The 18,001-nt window shown below is 45.0% G+C and overlaps 1 protein-coding gene across 2 annotated transcripts in view; it reads right to left on the minus strand.

The window, feature by feature from the left end:
• MYO3B (myosin IIIB) overlaps positions 1 to 18,001 on the minus strand; it is a 474,261-nt gene that overhangs the window by 207,429 nt on the left and 248,831 nt on the right. For both annotated transcript variants that reach the window (XM_070070709.2, XM_089328195.1), the window contains exon 23: positions 7,502 to 7,581. In XM_070070709.2, coding sequence (XP_069926810.2) covers positions 7,502 to 7,581 — 80 coding nt within the window. The remainder of the gene's footprint in view (positions 1 to 7,501; positions 7,582 to 18,001) is intronic.

The following is an 18,001-nucleotide window of genomic DNA, read 5'->3' on the forward strand; positions in this document are numbered from 1 at the left end:
GTGATGTCACAACAGGCCAATCTGTTTCTTCAGAGAAAATCGGGCAAAGAAAGGTCCTTGAGGTTGGGTGATTATAAAGACACAGGCCCCAAGGCCAGGTTGCACTGCAGGGAATTAGGCCAGCATCAATCACCTCCCACCAGTCAGATCCTCCTGCCTCTGCAGTTCCCCTAGACTCACTGCAGGTGGGAACTTAAGCACCAAAACATTCAGGTATCCAGTGGGATACACGTGTTCCCATTCATCTCTCCCAACCTACCTAGGCTGAGTGGAAGGAATGTATGGTTGAAAACAATTGTAGGCATCTATTGCGAGCAGCCTGTGTTTCCTTACTGTAGTTCAATGACAGAAATCCGGCTGGCACCAGCGCTGTGGCGTAAAGGGCTAAGCCTCCACCTGTGCACTGGCATTCCATATGGACACTGGTTCAAGTCCCAGCTGCTCTTCTTCCAATTCAGCTCTCTGCTATGGCCTGGGAAAGCAGTAGAAGATGGCCCAAGTGCTTGGGCCCCTGTACCCACGTGAGAGACTTGGAAGAAGCTCCTGGCTCCTGGCTTCAGATTGGCCCAGCTCCAGCTGTTGCAGCCATTTGAGGAGTGAACCAGCGGATGTGTTTCCCTATCTGTCTGTAACACTACCTCTCAAATAAGTAAAATCTAAAAGAAAAAAAAAAAAAAGAAATGAAACTCTGCTTTGGTTTGCAGAGTGCATGAGCGGCATTTCAACACCAGCCTTTGAATGGCAGCTCCCATCTGCCCTGAACAGGTAGAAAGGGTGTGAAACACGAATGTTTGAACTGGAATCAGTGCTTAGTGGACTTCAGTCCAGTAGGTCCTGGGTGCTATTCAAGGGAGAGGGTTGAAAGGGAGAATAATGAGGCTCATATGGAGGTGCATTTATGAAACAGTGCAAAATGGAAGCAAATGCTTCAACTGGGTTGGATTTAAAAAAAAAAAAAACAGTTTCAGGGTGGGTGTTTGGCACAGCAGTTAAGGCAGCACTTGGGACACCCAACATCCCATATCAGAGTACCTGCATTCGAGCCCTAGCTTGGCTTCCAATTCCAGCTTCCTGCTAATGCATAGCGTGGGAAGCAGCAAGTAATGGCTCCAGTTGTTGAGTCCCTGTTGCCCACAGGGCAAACCTGGACTGAGTTCCAGGCTCCTGGCTTTGGCCTGGCCTAGCCCTGGCTGTTGCAGGCATTTGTGGAGTAAGCCAGTAGATGAGAGCTATTTCTCTCTCTCCCTCCCTCCTTCCATCCATCCCTCCTTTTCTGTCTGCATTTCAAACAAGTTGAGAAATAAATTTGAAAAGATTTTTAAAAAGAGAAAATAGGCTTATTTAAGAAGGGAGAAAAGACATACAGCGAAGTTATCACCAACCAGAACCGTGAGCACCAACAGGACCTGAGGGAAGACACCCGCGGGCAGGGCCGCTTTAGCTGCCTGGGCTGCACTTTGGATGTCACCAGTGCACTCACAGGCAGCCTAAGCAGCGACACAACTGCTGGCCTTTTTTATGAGAGAGAGGAAGCTGAAGGCTTCTGAGTTCTGCAGGAAGCCTGCTCTGCTGTGGAAACAGGAAAACAGTGCAACACCTGCGCCCTCCCTGCAGGGAAGGTGCCCGGAACCCCCCTAGCTTGCTTGCTCGGGAGGGCTCTTTCCACTCCTCCTTCCCAGGAAGCAGGAGGCTCGGGGCCCAGGAGGCTGCAGGCGAGCTGAGGAAAGGAGCGACCTTGGCCGGGGCAGGCCTACCGCTGAATCGCGAGGTAGGAGCGTTTTCTTCCACTTGTTTCTCCGTCGACTCTCCCCTCAGCTCTGGGCCTGACCTCCATACACATTTGCACACACAACCTTGGGGAATTTCTCCACCACTTCCTTTCACTCTGAGATCCTCCCAGAAGAAGCACCTCCTGCTTTGAACCTGGCTTTTCCTCCTTCATTCCCCTCCCTCTTTATTCAAATGAGCAGTGAGTGCAGTCCCCAGGCTCTGGCCCGCAGGGAGGGGGCGGCTGAAAAGCTCATCCCTACTGGCAGTTTTCTGGGAGCAGGTGCTCACGGGTTTCCCTGCTCCCCTCCTACAGTAGACCCTTGGCATGTGAGAATTTAACAGTTCAGTCTCCAGGAAACCCTTGGTGTGTATTAATTCAGCTGAGAACAATTTCAAAGGAATAATCTATTGTTTTCAAGACTGGTATGGTCGGTCCTAGCAGACACTGGAAAAATACAGAATGAAACACCTATTTGCACTCTAAAGGTATAAAGTTGGTGTGGATGGAGGTAACCTCAGCTACTGGGCACCCCCATACAACCATCCAGCATCCTTGTTTCAACCTGACTTTAAGTCTGTCCTGGCATCACACACACCCAGTAACTCTCAGGAAGTAGATAAAAACCTGCTCTTTGTTGTATACAACTTGGAAATACTAATGCTTGCCTACAGTTCATCACCTACTTATTTAGTACTGTATTTTTGAAGAATAAATGATACGCTATTGGAATATTTTCTAATTTAAGAATTTATGGGCCAGCGCCGCCGCTCACTAGGTTAATCCTCCGCCTTGCGGCGCCAGCATACCGGGTTCTAGTCCCAGTCGGGGCGCTGGATTCTGTCCAGGTTGCCCCTCTTCCAGGCCAGCTCTCTGCTGTGGCCAGGGAGTGCAGTGGAGGATGGCCCAAGTGCTTGGGCCCTGCACCCGCATGGGAGACCAGGAGAAGCACCTGGCTCCTGGCTTCGGATCGGTGCAGCGCCGGCCGTACCGTAGGGACCATTTGGGGAGTGAACCAACGGAAGGAAGACCTTTCTCTCTGTCTCTCTCTCTCACTGTCCACTCTGCCTGTCAAAAAATATTTTAAAAAAATAATAATTTATGAAGATCTTGGGTTAGCCAAGGGTCTCTTGCACATTTGCATAGTCAAAAGTTACTCTTGACATGAAGTGTATATCAAGGAGGGAATTTCAGACAAGAGACAAATCAGAAGTTGCCACCCTCAGTCTTCTAATCTGAGAGGCCTCTGTCTGCCACAGGACTAATCATGGAACTCCAAAGCCAGCTGAAAACCTGAAAACCAAAAGGGTCAAAAAGGCTATTGTCTAACCTAAGAGTTTTTCTTCCTGGGCTAATTTAGTTGGTGGAGGCGTTATTTAATTAAACAAGAAAAAATCTATAAACAATCAAGAAAAGTAGATTCCAAGAAGGGCATCACCTAGCCAAATATTTTTTCCCAAGGTGGGGATTTTCACCAGAAAAACACTGTCCTCTCCAAAGTATAAGTTTTTTGTTGTTGCTGTTGTTTTTGTGTGTGTGTGTGTGTGTGTGTGTGTTTACCTAAGTCAGGAAAATAAAACAAAGTCTAGAAAAGATTTCCCAGGCTCAGAGAGGGACACACTATACAGCAGAGTTTTGGAATGGGACACATCTGATTCAAAACCTGGATTGTGTACTTGCTGACTGTGAGGCCTTGATTGGACTTGTTACCATACTTCTCAAAGCTTCTGTTTTCCTCATTGCAAAACTGATCTGCACCTACACGCAACAGGTAACATTCGTTCTCCTTGCATCATGACCTTCTTGCTTTAGTTTTAATGCAGTACTAAATATTAAAGATGCAAGGCTGTGGTCAATGGCAGAAGAACAGTTCTAGAACCCAACCAATGCAGCAAGGAGATATTTTTTCTTTATTGGCAGAGAAAATGCTTCCAATGAAACCAATTTCAAAAGTATCATAAGCAATACTCTGGATAAAACCAACACTGGTGTAACTCAGTATTCTCTCCTCCTACAAAACCAATTCACACAACACCGGAAATCCACTGGGGCTGAGTGAGCTTGCTTTCTGCCCACAAATGCCCCGCCTCATTCTTTGTGAATGGCTCTAGATAGCCTTCAAAGCTGTCACAGGTCAGCTGTACAAATTGCCCTACAGACTCCAATCCCACATTAGTGGAGTGAGGTTCGATGTACATGGGGTCTCCACACATGGAATCTTTTGTGGTTATCAAAACTCGAGTAATAAAGCATTTGGGTGCTTTCTATGTGAAATCACAACTAAACACTTTGCCTACATTATGTCATTGAATTGTCAAAGCACACATATGAGGTAAGTACCTTTATTATGCCCTTTCTACATCTGAGACTTTATGTAAAGGCTCAGTCTTGTGGCCAGTTTATGGCTCCCCCTAGATCTGAATGCAGTTCTGATGCCCAAACCTTACTTCTCAAACATTATATGCTGTTGCCTATATGGTTTGATCTAGCTTGTAAAGTCACTATCTGAAAGCATGGTATTATTAAAAAAGATTTGCCTTATCTGTCAGCTGAGTTTACTCTGGGCCAAAGATACAGACTTTAAAAGTTCCCTAAACCATTTGGATCTCAACACTAACTGGAAAACTGAGTCATTTTCTTCTGGCCCTGGTAAATAATCACTATTTACATCCAGAAACTTCAGAAGTGCTTCTGCTTACTATCTTCCTGACAGGGTCTTTTTTCAAGAATTTTTACTGCTCTCAAGTGAGACACCCATCCCTCAAGAAAAATAAGGAAAAAGAAAATTCTTACAGCATCAGTGTTCTCAACAGCACTGAATGGGAAAGGCAGACTCACAGTGAAAACACTCTGAGTGATGCTCAGTGTGTTGGAAGTGGTATCTTTAGAATTTTTTATTAGTATTAGCATTATTATTAGAATGTTATTTTTATTATGTTAATGGTGCAAATGTATGCCATACACTAGAAGCCATGCTTCTAAATGTGGGCAGGGTCTGAACAACAGTAGATGTTGGATTGTAGGAGGGAGGTAGCACAGTGCTGTGATTCTGGCTGTGGAAGGCAGGAGAATGGGTTCCGGGAGGGTCCAGTGGCCAAAAGTCAAATTGTGGAAAGGAGAGGGATGAGGGTTTTGAAGCAACACTACGCAGACGTCTTTAATCGCGTTGTGTCATGAGCCCTTTTAGAATCTGCTGGAAACCAGTGACTCCAAAAAACACATACACCATCTGTCTTGGTTACTTGTAGACTCTATATTTGTGAATTCGCCTACTTGGTAACTTTTATTTATAACTCCAAGGTTAATAATTCTAATGCTTTTATGGTCATTTACAGAAAGGCAGAGAATAGCGGAAAATTTGAGTCTCTTGATGAAGAGGTTTCCAACTAAATTCAAATAGGATGATAGGTCCCCAAGTATAATAGTGAAGTGCTAAACTGGTATTCCTAAACACAAGAAGGCTGTGATGTCTTATGGGGAAAATACATGTGTTAGATGAGCATTGTTGAGGCATGAGTTACAGAGCTATGGGCTCTGAGTTCAATGACACAAATGCTACAACTGAAATAGTTTTATATAAGGAAATAATGTACTAAATAAATTATTTATAGGAAATATATATTAAATAAAGTCTCTTTAAATAGAAAAATATAGGACAGGGTATTTGGTTCAACGGTTAAGATACCACTTGGGTGGGCCGGCGCTGTGGCAGAACAGGTAGAGCCGCCACCTGCAATGCCGGCATCCCATATAGGCTCCAGTTCGAGTCCCAGCTGCTCTACTTCCAATCCTGCTCTCTGCTAATGGCCTGGGAAAGCAGTAGAAATGGCCCAGGTCCTTAGGCCCCCATACCCATGTGGGAGACCCGGAGGAGGCTCCAGGCTCCTGGCTTTGGATCTGCCCAGCTCGGGCTGTTGCAGACATTTGGGAAGTGAACCAGCAGATGGAAGAGCTCCACCCCCACCCCACCTTTCCTCTCTGTGACTCAGCCTTTCAAATAAATAAATCTTAAAAAGAAAAAAAAGAATGCTACTTGGGACATCTGCATCCCATATTGAAGTGTCTTGGTCTGAGTCCTGGCTCTGCCCCTGATTCCAGCTTCCTGCTAATGCACACCCTGGGCGGCAGCAGGTGATGGCTCAAGTAGCTGGGTCCCTGCCATCCATGTGGGAAATCCAGGCTGAGCTCCTGGCTCCTGGCTTCAACTTGGCCCATCCCCAGCTGCTGTGGGTATTTGGGGAGTGAACCAGTGGATAGATAATTTGTCTCAGTGTCTTTGTTTCTCTGTCTTCCAAATAAATATACTAAATAAAAATTAAATAAAACCACATAAAATAAAACCACATAAAATGAGGTTGTACATTGCTTGGCTGACAAAAATGTTGTGATGAGAGCCTCGTGGGAACCTAATACTATATTTCCCTAGCAGCAATGGTACATTGTTTGCTGATTCTGGATTTGCGGCAACTTTAGAGAACAAAACTTCCAGAAACAATGAGAATCAACTATATGAAACACAAACACCAGTTTCAATGTGAGATCAAGACCCTCTGAGAACCACTGAAACTCCTAAATAAATCTCTTCTAGGGACCCACATAACCCATGTGAAATATCCTACTAACCTGCCACAAAGCAGCATGGCGGAAAAGTAAGGTATTACAGTAGACTGTCATAGCAATGAGCGCATAAAAACTATTTTTAACAAAAATGATTTGAGTTCCTACTATGTGCAAGTAGTCTTTTATTCTCAAGAAAAAAACAGTATAAATAATATCCTGTGTCGATTTGGGGACAGCATTCAATAGTATTACGAGTGGCCAAACTGCTTATTCTTTCTTTTTCTTTTTTCTTTTTTTTTTGACAGGCAGAGTGGACAGTGAGAGACAGACAGAGAGAAAGGTCTTCCTTTTGTCATTGGTTCACCCTCCAATGGCCGCTGTGGCTGGCGCACCGCGCTGATCCAAAGCCAGGAGCCAGGTACTTATCCTGGTCTCCCATGGGGTGCAGGGCCCAAGCACCTGGGCCATCCTCCACTGCACTCCCTGGCCACAGCAGAGAGCTGGCCTGGGAGAGGGGCAACCGGGACAGACTCCGGCGCCCCGACCAGGACTAGAACCCAGGGTGCTGGCGCCGCAGGCGGAGGATTAGCCTAGTGAGCCGCGGTGCCGGCCAAACTGCTTATTGTTTAACAAAGATTAGAAAACCCAGAATTGCAAACTGCTTATTATTCCATCACCTTCAAGATGCTTGTGTTTTGGGGATTAGTATACACAGGGAACATTAACCAGATGGTCCTTAGCTAAACCTCAGCTGGAAGACTAGAACAGCAAAACCATTTTTTAGAACAGAGTATTCATAAACCTTCAAACATCCCCTTAGAGCAGAGCAATGGGAAACAGTGTGGTTTCTTTCTCCCTGCTGATCCCACTTCGTCTGTTCTCCTCCTCTGTGGGTTGGAGACAGCCTCAAGAAGACATGTTTTATCTCTTCTTAGTTGGACTTTATTTTCCAGCATCATCATTCTGCATCTTTGCAGTAATCTTTCTGAGAATCAGGGTTCCAGGATGGCGCTTCAAGCTTCCTGACCCCTACTGTCCTAAATGTCTTCCATCTCTTTATCAGACTGTTCAGGCTACATGAAAGGAGATGACACTGTCCACTCCAGCATTATCCCCGGGGCACAAGAACCACCTTGGTTCACATCTTGTTTTGGGTACAAATCCGCTACTCACTTTGGCTTTCCCAGCACTGAAATGGGGAGGCAACGATCTTGAGGCTGCCGACACCCTGGCTCTGGTCTGGGCCAAATTACCTGAGCAAAAGAGACAAAGAACTTAACTGAAGTAAATGTGAGAAATAGGACCTCAAGGAATTTTCCTTTTATATCCTTGTATTTTTCTGAATTTTGCAAATTTCCAAATTATCTCTGAACTTGAAAAATTTAGAAAAATTTGAGTTTTGATTACATAAAACATAAAAATTATTTAAAAATATAGTTTCATGAGACCCATATGAATAATCTTAAATAATTTATAAAATAAAATGAATTTGTATTAATTTTACAAGCAAAAACAATAAGAGAAAAGTACTGAATTCACTCAACAAATTAGGAATAGAAGGAAATTACCTCAACACAATAAAGGCCATAACACGTGAAAAACCCACAGCTAGCATATTCAATGGTAAAAAACTAAAAACATTTCTTCCAAAATCAGGAACAAGCTAGCTATAGAAACTAGGCAGGAAAAGTAAATAAAAGGCACCCAAGTCAGAAAGGAAGAAACAAAATTATCTACTGACAGACAACATGAAAATATGCAGAAAACCCTAAAGATCCCACACATTGTCATCACTACAAAATGAACTCAACAAACGCAGAGGATAGGAAGTCAGCACGCAAAAAGCAACTGCACTGCTATATACTAATAACAAATTATCCAAAAAAGAAATTAGGAAAATAATTCAGTTTATAAGAATATAAAAAAATACAATACTTAGGAATTAATTTAACCAAGGAGGCAAACATTTATACATTAAAAACTTTAAGACATTGCTGAGAGTAATTAAAGAAGGCACAAATGCAAAGACATCGTTATGCATAAAATAGAAGAATTAATATTGCTAAAAAGTCCATAGTATCCCAAAAATCTACAAAATCTACAAATTCAATGCAATTGCTCTCAATACCCCAGTGGCATTTTTCACAGAAACAGAAAAAACGTGCTATATTGCTCGCTCCGCAGGCTCACGGAGGAGCGGCAACGGATTTGCTGTTGTTTCTTTCCCCAGTCCTCCCCGGATTAGTTGCCGCCCCCCCCCGCCCCCCCGCCTCCGCAGAGGGGCGGCACCCCCGCCGCTTCCCCCACTTCCGCAGAGGAGCGGCACACTGCCGGCCGGCTCTCTCAGGGGTTCCTCAGATGTTCCTCCTGCATGTTGTCTCTCTCCTCCTTTATAGTCCTCTTCTAACAATCCATGCTCTGCTGGTGTTCTCTCCCCACGCGCTGAGCACGCTGCTCTCCTCCAATCAGGGGCAGGATCAGCTCCTGCAGCTTGTTAGTCGAATTGGTGAGGCAGCTGTGTAGAAGTTGTTTACTCTTTCTCAGCGCCATATGGTGGGAGATCAGATGCATAGAGTTAGTCTTAGCAGTTCCAGTAGTTTAGTCTAGTCTCGGTAATCTCAGTATTTGTCCTCAGTATTTATTTGTCCACAGTCTTAGTACTTATTTGTCTCCCGGGCGACGGGCCCTGCTCCCCACTGGGCCCTACTCCCCACAGTGCTACAATTCATATGGAACACAAAGGACCCAAAACAATCAAACTGATCTTAAGAAAGAAAAATCTGAAGGCTTCATTCTTCTTGACTTCAAAATATAGTACAAAGCTACAATAACCAAAATAGTATGCTATTCTGGTCTGGCCAAAAAGCCATGAGAGTATTTCAGGCATGGAAATGCCAAGAAACTGTGACAAAAAAAAAAGTCCTACATGAAAGAGACCCCAGGGGAAAGATGGGGTCATCAAAGAAGGATGTACTTTTCTCTGAAGGGAGGAGAGAACTTCCACTTTGCTTATGGCCTTGTCTAAATACTGACGGAGATTATGGACTCAAAAGGCTTCCATAGCGTTGGCAGCACATGTCAAGAGCCTCAAATGATCACTGATGTCATAAATAAGAGTGTTAATTGTTAAATGAACAGGAGTCACTGTGCACTAACTCCCCATGCAGGACCTCTGTCCTTAATGAGTTGTATGAGAATTAACTGTAAAACTTGTTCTTAAGCAGTTTTTTATATTTTCTGTGCATGTGTGTGCAAATTGTTGAAATCTTTACTTAGTATAGAGTTGGTCTTCTGTGTATAAAGTTAATTGAAAATAAATCTTAATGGAGAATGGGACTGGGAATGGGAGAGGGAGGAGGAGGTGGGGTGGGAGTGTGGGTGGGAGGCCGGGTAGGGTGGGAAGAATCACTATATTCCTAAAGTTGTACTTAAGAAATTTGTACTCATTAAATAAAATAGATTTCTTTGGGAAAAAAAAGAATTTCACTGGAATATATTATCTGTCAGTTAAAAATAAAACTTTAAAAAAAAAACCAGTATACTATTGGCTTATAAACAGACATATAGACCAGTGAAACAGAATAGTGCTATGTAATAAATATACATATTTATGGCCAAATGATCACTGACAGATATGACAAGTCTACACAATGGGGAAAATATTCTCTTCACAAATGGTGTTAGGAAAACTGGATGTCTACAAGGAAAAGAATAAAATCGAACCCTTATTTTACCCTGCATACAAAATCAATTCAAAATGGATTCAAGAATTAAACATAAGACCTGAAAGCAGGAAATCCCTAGAAAAAAATATAGGAGGAAAGCTTTATGACTTTAACCTTGGCAATGATTTTTTTAGATATGATACTAACAGCATAGACAATAAAAGCAAAAATAGACAAGTGAGACTACATAAAGCTAAAAACTTCTATGTGACAAACGAATCAAGAGAGTTAGGTAGGAGAATCTATGAGTTAGGAGAAAACATTGGCAAGTCATATAGCTGATCAGAGGTTAATGTCCAGAGTATCTAAAAAAAATTCCTATAATTTAAACAAATAACTCAATGAAAAACTGGCCAAAGGACTAGAGTCACATTGTTCCTCAGAAGGCATACAAAGATGAACACTGGGGCTGATGCTGTAGTGTAGCATGTAAAGCAGCCACCTACAGTGCTGGCACCCTATATGGGCACCAGCTTGAGACCTGGCTGCTCAACTTCCGATCCAGCTCTCTGCTGTGGCCTAGGAAAGCAGTGGAAGATGGCCCAAGTCCTTGGGCCCCTGAGCTTGCATGGGAGACCCAGAAGAAGCTCCTGGCTCCTGGCTTCAGATCAGCCCAGCTCCAGCAGTTGTGGTCATTTGGGGAGTGAACCAGCAGATGGGAGACCTCTCTCTCTCTCTGCCCCTCCCTCTCTGTAACTCTGCCTTTCATATAAATAAATAAATCTTTTTAAAAAGCACATTTAAAAAAAGATGAACACTACCACTAATCCTCAGGGAAATGAGGATCAGAAACTCAATGAGATGAGATATCACCTCACACCTGTTAGGCTGTCCATCAGCCTAAGAAAATGATCCGTGCTAAAGATGATTTGGAGAAACTGGAACCTTTGTGCACTCTTGGGGGGACTATAAAATGGTTCTGCTACTACACAAAGCGTGGCATGAAGTTTCCTTTAAAAACTGAAACTAGATGTACCATATGATCCAGCAGTCCCACTGGTGTTTATCTGAAAGAACTGAAAACAGAATCTCAGAGATATTTGTGCTGCCATGCTCTCTGCACCATTATTCCCAGTAACTCAAAGGTGGAAATGAATTACATCTCCACCAATTGATCAAGAAAAAGCAGCATATCCATACAATGAAGTAATATCCGGCCTTAAGAAAGCATTCCTTCATATGCCGCAACAGGGATCCACCTGAAGCATGGTATGTTTAATGAAATCAGTCAGTCCCAGAGGCACAGGCACTGCCCGATTCCAGTTATACATGGTCTATGACGTAGTCACACTCACAGAGGCAAAGAGCAAAATGACAGCTGTCAGGGACTGGGGTAGAAAGAAAGAAGGAACTGACATTCAGTGGGTACAGTTACAGTCATGCAAGATGGAAAAGTTCCAGAGACCTCCAGTACCATCACGTACCTACAGTCAACGACACTGTATTTTTTTAACTTTTATTTAGTAGATGTAAATTTCCAAAGTACAGTTGGTGGATTACAATGGCTCCCCCGCCAACTTCCCTCCCACCCGCAACCCTCCCATCTCCCGCTCCCTCTCCTATTCCATTCACATCAAGATTCATTTTCAATTATCTTTATATACAGAAGATCGATTTAGTATATTAAGTAAAGATTCCATCAGTTTGCCCCCACACAGAACACAAAGTGCCAAATACTGTTTGAGCACTAGTCATATCATTAATTCACATTGAACTACACATTAAGGATGGAGATCCTACATGGGGAGTAAGTGCACAGTGACTCCTATTGTTGACTTAACAAATTGTCACTCTTATTTAAGGCGTCAGCAATCTTCCCAGGCTCTAGTCATGAGTTGCCAAGGCCATGGAAGCCCTCTGAGCTCACCATCTTTGATATTATTTCGACAAGGCCATAGTCAAAGTGGAAGTTCTCTCCTCCCTTCAGAGAAAGGTACCTCCTTCTCTGATGGCCCATTCTTTCCACTGGGATCTCACTTGCAGAGATCTTTCATTTAGGTGGTGGTTTGTTTTTTGTTTGTTTGTTTGTTTGTTTGCCAGAGTGTCTTGGCTTTCCATGCCTAAAATACTCTCATGGGCTCTTCAGCCAGATCTGAATGCCTTAAGGGCTGATTCCGAGGCCAAAGTGCTGTTTAGGACAACTGCCATTCTATGAGTCTGCTGTGTATCTCGCTTCCCATGTTGGATCCTTCTCTCACTTTTTAATTCTATCAGTTAGTATTATCAGACACTAGTCTTGTTTATGTGATCCCTTTGACTCTTAGTCCTTTCATTATGATCAACTGTGAACAGAAATTGATCACTTGGACTAGTGAGATGGCATTGGTACATGCAACCTTGATGGGATTGTATTGGAATCCCCTGGCACATTTCTAACTCCACCACTTGGGGCAAGTCAGCTTGAGCATGTCCCAAACTGTACATCCCCTCCCTCTCTTATTCCCACTCTTATATTTAACAGAGATCACTTTTCAGTTAACTTGAAACACCTAAGAATAATTACGTGTTAATTACATAGTTCAGCCAATGGTATTAAGTAGAACAAACAAAAATACTAAAAGGGATAAAGTATTAAATTGTACATCAACAGTCGGGACAAGGGCTGATCAAGTCATTGTTCCTCATAGTGTCCATTTCACTTCACCAGGTTTCCTATTTGATGCTCAGTTAGTTGTCACCAATCAGGGAGAACATATGATATTTGTCCCTCTGGGACTGGCTTATTTCACTCAGCATGATGTTTTCCAGATTCCTCCATTTTGTTGCAAATGACCAGGTTTCATTGTTTTTGACTGCTGTGTAGTATTCTATAGAGTACATGTCGCATAATTTCTTTATCTAGTCTACTGTTGATGGGCATTTGGGTTGGCTCCAGGTCTTAGCTATTGTGAATTGAGCTGCAATAAACATTAAGGTGCAGACAGCTTTTGTGTTTGCCAATTTAATTTCCTTTGGGTAAATTCCAAGGAGTGGGATGCTGGGTTGAATGGTAGTGTTACATTCAGGTTTCTGAGGAATCTCCAGACTGACTTCCATAGTGGCTTTACCAGTTTGCATTCCCACCAACAGTGGGTTAGAACGACACTGTATTGTACACTTAATCATTTGTTAGGAGGTGCTCAGTGATTTGTCCTCTGGAACTTGTGCAGGAGTTTAATCCTTGCTTTAGTGGTGGTGAGAAGGCAGAAACTTAATCCCACTGTGGTGTGTACAGCAGGGCCTTTGAGAGGTGAACAGGATTGGAGAAGGTCTGTAGGGTACAGTCTCCAATACTGAATGCTGGCAGCTTTATAAGGAGAGACAGACACAAGTCTCACACACACCACATGATGCTGTAGCTGCCCTGTCAGTGAGGAGGCCATCACCACTTGAGACCCCGAGACTTGAACCTCCAGAACCACAAACCCAAAGAAACCTCTTTGCTCCATAAAAGTAGCCTGCTTCAAGCTTTTCATTCTAGGAACAAGAATCAGACTAATAAGGAGGGTAGGTTTCATGTTGTGTGGATGTGTGTTTTAAGGTTTGTTTTATTTTTTTGAAAAGCAGAGTGACAGAGGGAGAGGGAGAGGGAGAGACAGAGAAGAGAGAGATCGTCCATCTGTTCATTAATTTCCCAAACTGTCTGCAACAGCCAGGGCTGGGCCAGACTGAAGCCAGGAGCCCTGAACTCCATCCGGGTCTCCCATGTGGGTGGCAGAGATCCAAGTCCTAGGATCATCATCAGCCATCTTCCCAGATGTCGCTCCCCCTCTTCGTGGAGGAACGACACAGGACCCTGCGCTGTTCTTTCTGTCTGCTCGGCCCTCCCCGGGTTTGCTGCTGGTTCTTCCCGGGTTGGCTACTATCCCTTCCACCTCCGTGGAAGGGCAGTTCCCCCTGGCCGCATTCCCCACTTCCGCAGGGGAGCGGCACACCGCCGGCCGGCTCTTCTCGGGGGCTGCACAGGTGTTCCCTCAGCTAGATGTTCCCCATAGATGTTCCCGGTGCATGCCGTCTCTCTCCTCCTTTATAGTCCTCCTCCGCCAATCCCAACTCGGCTGAGTACGCTGCTCTCCAATCAGGAGCAAGTCCTACAGTTAATTGGTTGAACTGGAGGCAGCTGTGCGGAAGCTGTTTACTTCTCTCCCAGCGCCATATTGTGGGAGAGCAGATGCATAGAATAAGTCCTAATTCGAGTAACAGTCTAGTCCGGATTGCTCCCCACAGATCCCCCTTTCTTTTTATTTTTTAGCGTTGATACGCGCCTGTCTTCGGTGTCCCGCAGCACACACTCTGCTGTACTTGCTAGAGTTGCCACAGGCTCTTACAAGTCCTATCAATCAGGAAAACCGAATCCGGGTCCTCTCTTCGCCATTGTGAGGAGGTTTTTAGGCGCTGATGCGTGCCTGTGTTCGGTGCCCTGCAGCGCATGCTCTACTCTGCTAGAACTGCCTGCAGGTGTTTACAAAACCTATCAGGCAAACCGAATCCAAGCCTTCTCATTGCCGTATTGTGGGGGAGACTTATTAGTGTTGGTTCGTGCCTATCTTCGGTGACCTGCAGCTCATACTCTGGTCGAGCTTTGCTGGCGCTTACCGCCTTAAATCAGGCAGACCGAATCCAAGCCTCCTAATTGGCATGTTGAGGGGAGGCCTTATTTTCCCTCATTTCTCCTGGCCTCTCCCCACAGTCCGCGTCCGAGTCTGTTTGTTCTAGCTTTCACTTTCGCTTTCGACCTTAAAGATTTCTCCCAGCTTCCCCCCGTAGTCCGTATCCGAGTCTATGCCTAGGCTTTCAATAGCTTCTTCCGGCTCCTTTTTCGTCCGGCTTTTCCCTAGGCTGTTTGCTAGTTTCTCTCTCCGATATTTTCCCTAGTTCTTCCCGTTTCTTCCCTCCTAAGTTTCATATCCGTCCTAAGTTTCCTATCCGAGCTAGGTTTCCTATCCGAGTCACGGCACCATTATGTCGCTCCCCCTCTTCGTGGAGGAACGACACAGGACCCTGCGCTGTTCTTTCTGTCTGCTCGGCCCTCCCCGGGTTTGCTGCTGGTTCTTCCCGGGTTGGCTACTATCCCTTCCACCTCCGTGGAAGGGCAGTTCCCCCTGGCCGCATTCCCCACTTCCGCAGGGGAGCGGCACACCGCCGGCCGGCTCTTCTCGGGGGCTGCACAGGTGTTCCCTCAGCTAGATGTTCCCCATAGATGTTCCCGGTGCATGCCGTCTCTCTCCTCCTTTATAGTCCTCCTCCGCCAATCCCAACTCGGCTGAGTACGCTGCTCTCCAATCAGGAGCAAGTCCTACAGTTAATTGGTTGAACTGGAGGCAGCTGTGCGGAAGCTGTTTACTTCTCTCCCAGCGCCATATTGTGGGAGAGCAGATGCATAGAATAAGTCCTAATTCGAGTAACAGTCTAGTCCGGATTGCTCCCCACACCAGAGGCATAGCAGGAAGCTAGATGAGAAGCAGAGCAGCCAGGACTCAAACTGGCTTTCAGGTATGGATGCCAATGTCCCAAAGGGCAGTTTAGCACACTGTGCAACGATGCCTGGCTACAATAAAAAGTCTTCAATTAGGGCACTGCCAGCCATTGGAAGCAATGAGTATGGAAGAACAATGCTAACTGGAATTTTCCCGAGAAAGAAGATGGATAATGGGAGCACCGCTGTGAGGGTTTGAAGCAGACACTGATGGGCAGATCAGGCAGGAAGGATCCTGTAAGGGAGAAAAATACTTTTTCCTCCACCCTTCCTAGGTCCACGGCTGAGGCTTCTACAACCAAAGATCAATGAGAGAAAAGCACACAAATTTGCTTAGTGTTGTGTGTGACACACATAGGAGCCTTCATAAGAAAATGAATTGAAGAGCAGCACAGAGAAATGCGATTGAAGAGGAGAATGATAGAAAGGTACAGGTTGAGCATCCTTAATCTGAAAATCTGAAGTCCAAAATGCTCCAAAATCCGAGACTTTTGGACACCCACCTGACGCCACAAGTGGAAAATCCCACACGTGGCTGTGTTGTAGTCACAACGCAGGTACCAGACTATGTGAATAAGGTATACAGAAAACATAAATGAATTTCATGTTTAGACCTGGGTCCCATCTCCGATGTATCTTAAGAATATGCAGATATTCCAAGAACTGAAAACACCTTTGTTCCCAAGCATTTTGGATAAGGGATACTCAACTTACAATGACCTGGGAGAATTAGCAAGACCTGCTTGTTCTGAACCTTCCCTGTGTCCCTGCGTCCTCGGAGGTAAGGATGCCTCTTTGCTCTGGCTACACTGAGGGCATGTGTCATATGAAAGTCTTATGACCTGAATCAGGGGAAAGCCAGAACAGCCTTCCTGCATTTTATGACCTGCTTCCCGGCAACAGGGGGAGGGGTCAGAGTGACAGTACTGCTTCTGCTATTTTCTCAAATTCCTTCAGCTTCAAATATCCTGTATGCCCGGGAGACACAGTTTGGGAGAGTAAGTCCTGACGCCCACCGATCAATCCCTCAGCACAGAGGGAGAAACCCAGCCCACCCCAGTGGACCAGCGGGGTGGGGAATGGGTGGCAGTAGCCTCTGGGGTCCCTGGGGGAGGAGGAGACAAGAGAGTTTTCTGGGGTTTTGCATTTGCCAGAGGCAGACTTTGAATAAGTTAAAAACAACTTGGAAGTATCTCGGTTTCCTGGTGGGTGATTCACATGAGGACAGTACTATCTAGTTTTCAGTGCAGTTCTAGGAGGGCATTTCAACACAATCTTTCCAAAAAGGCACTGCCGCCACCCAGCTGGCACAAGGAAAACGCTTCCTGTTAGCTAGTCATTGCCTATTATCACCTTCATCATTGTTATTTTCTGTGAGCAAATTCACATAGGTCTCAAAGCAGACAGGAGAAGGCAAGAGATCTATGAATCTGACACATCTGTAGCAACACTGCTTAGTTAAAAAAAAAAATCCTAATCGAAGATGAGGGGGAAAATGATAGGGCAGAGCAAGGCCTGGCCATTCAGACGCCTGTCCCTTTTTCCCTTTGAAGGACCCGAGCGGCCTCTCACCACCCACTCTCTCTGCTCCCGCACCCAAACCGAGGGGGTGGAGAGATCTGTTTGCAGTGTTACCTCCAGTGTCACTTGACAGTGTAGCAAGGTGGACAGTTGTCAAGGAAAGGAAATGCTGCAATTTGTGCATATGCGAGGCGCTCAAGATTTCAAAGTTTTAGCAAGTCTAGCAGAAAGATGTCCACATGTTTTCTCTGGCGATATCTTCAGAGGCTAAACTGTGATTAATAGCCCAGAAAAGAACCCTTTGAAGCGGGATTGGTGACATCAAAGTCGTAATCCAGGGGTGGCAGGAGCTTTATAATGAGTGGGAAGCATTTTAACACATTTCAAAGGATTTACAGCGTGAATAAACAATAGACCTCAGCAGATGCACCACACACACCTTTCAGAAACAGAACCTGTAAGAAGTTTCCATTTAATTTAAATGTAAATACAGCACTTCTTCCTTTCAAATGTTAAGCACCCTAGCAGCGTCCCCCCCTCTACTGCTCCTTCCTGGCCAAGCAGCCCTACAGCCCCAGAGCACCCTCTGTGCTGCTGGAGACGCTCCCAGCGTGCACTGGGAGAGAAAGCAGGCAGAGGCACCCACTGGCATTTACAGCCTAGGCAGGAACTGGGTCAAGAGAGAACTGGAAATGGAACTCTGCATGATTCCATGGGATTTCCCTGATTCCAGCTTAAAGGGGAAGAGACAAATGGTCTGAAGACAGAGCTGGAACGTGAGATGGCAATTTCCTGCCTGTTTCAGAGGATTTTCATCTCTTGGAAAGTCCCCAGCACCCATGATTTCCTCTTCAGTTACTTCTTAAGAATCGCCCAAACCGTTGGCTGTTGTTTTCAATAATCCAACAGACTTCAGTCTCCCTCTGCTGCCCCCTCCAGGTGTATATGGTTTGTTGCAGGGTTCCAGGAGAG

Source organism: Oryctolagus cuniculus, chromosome 3 (genome assembly GCF_051225735.1).
Source record: "Oryctolagus cuniculus isolate XC-2025 breed Fujian yellow rabbit chromosome 3, ASM5122573v1, whole genome shotgun sequence".
Lineage (NCBI taxonomy): Eukaryota > Metazoa > Chordata > Mammalia > Lagomorpha > Leporidae > Oryctolagus > Oryctolagus cuniculus.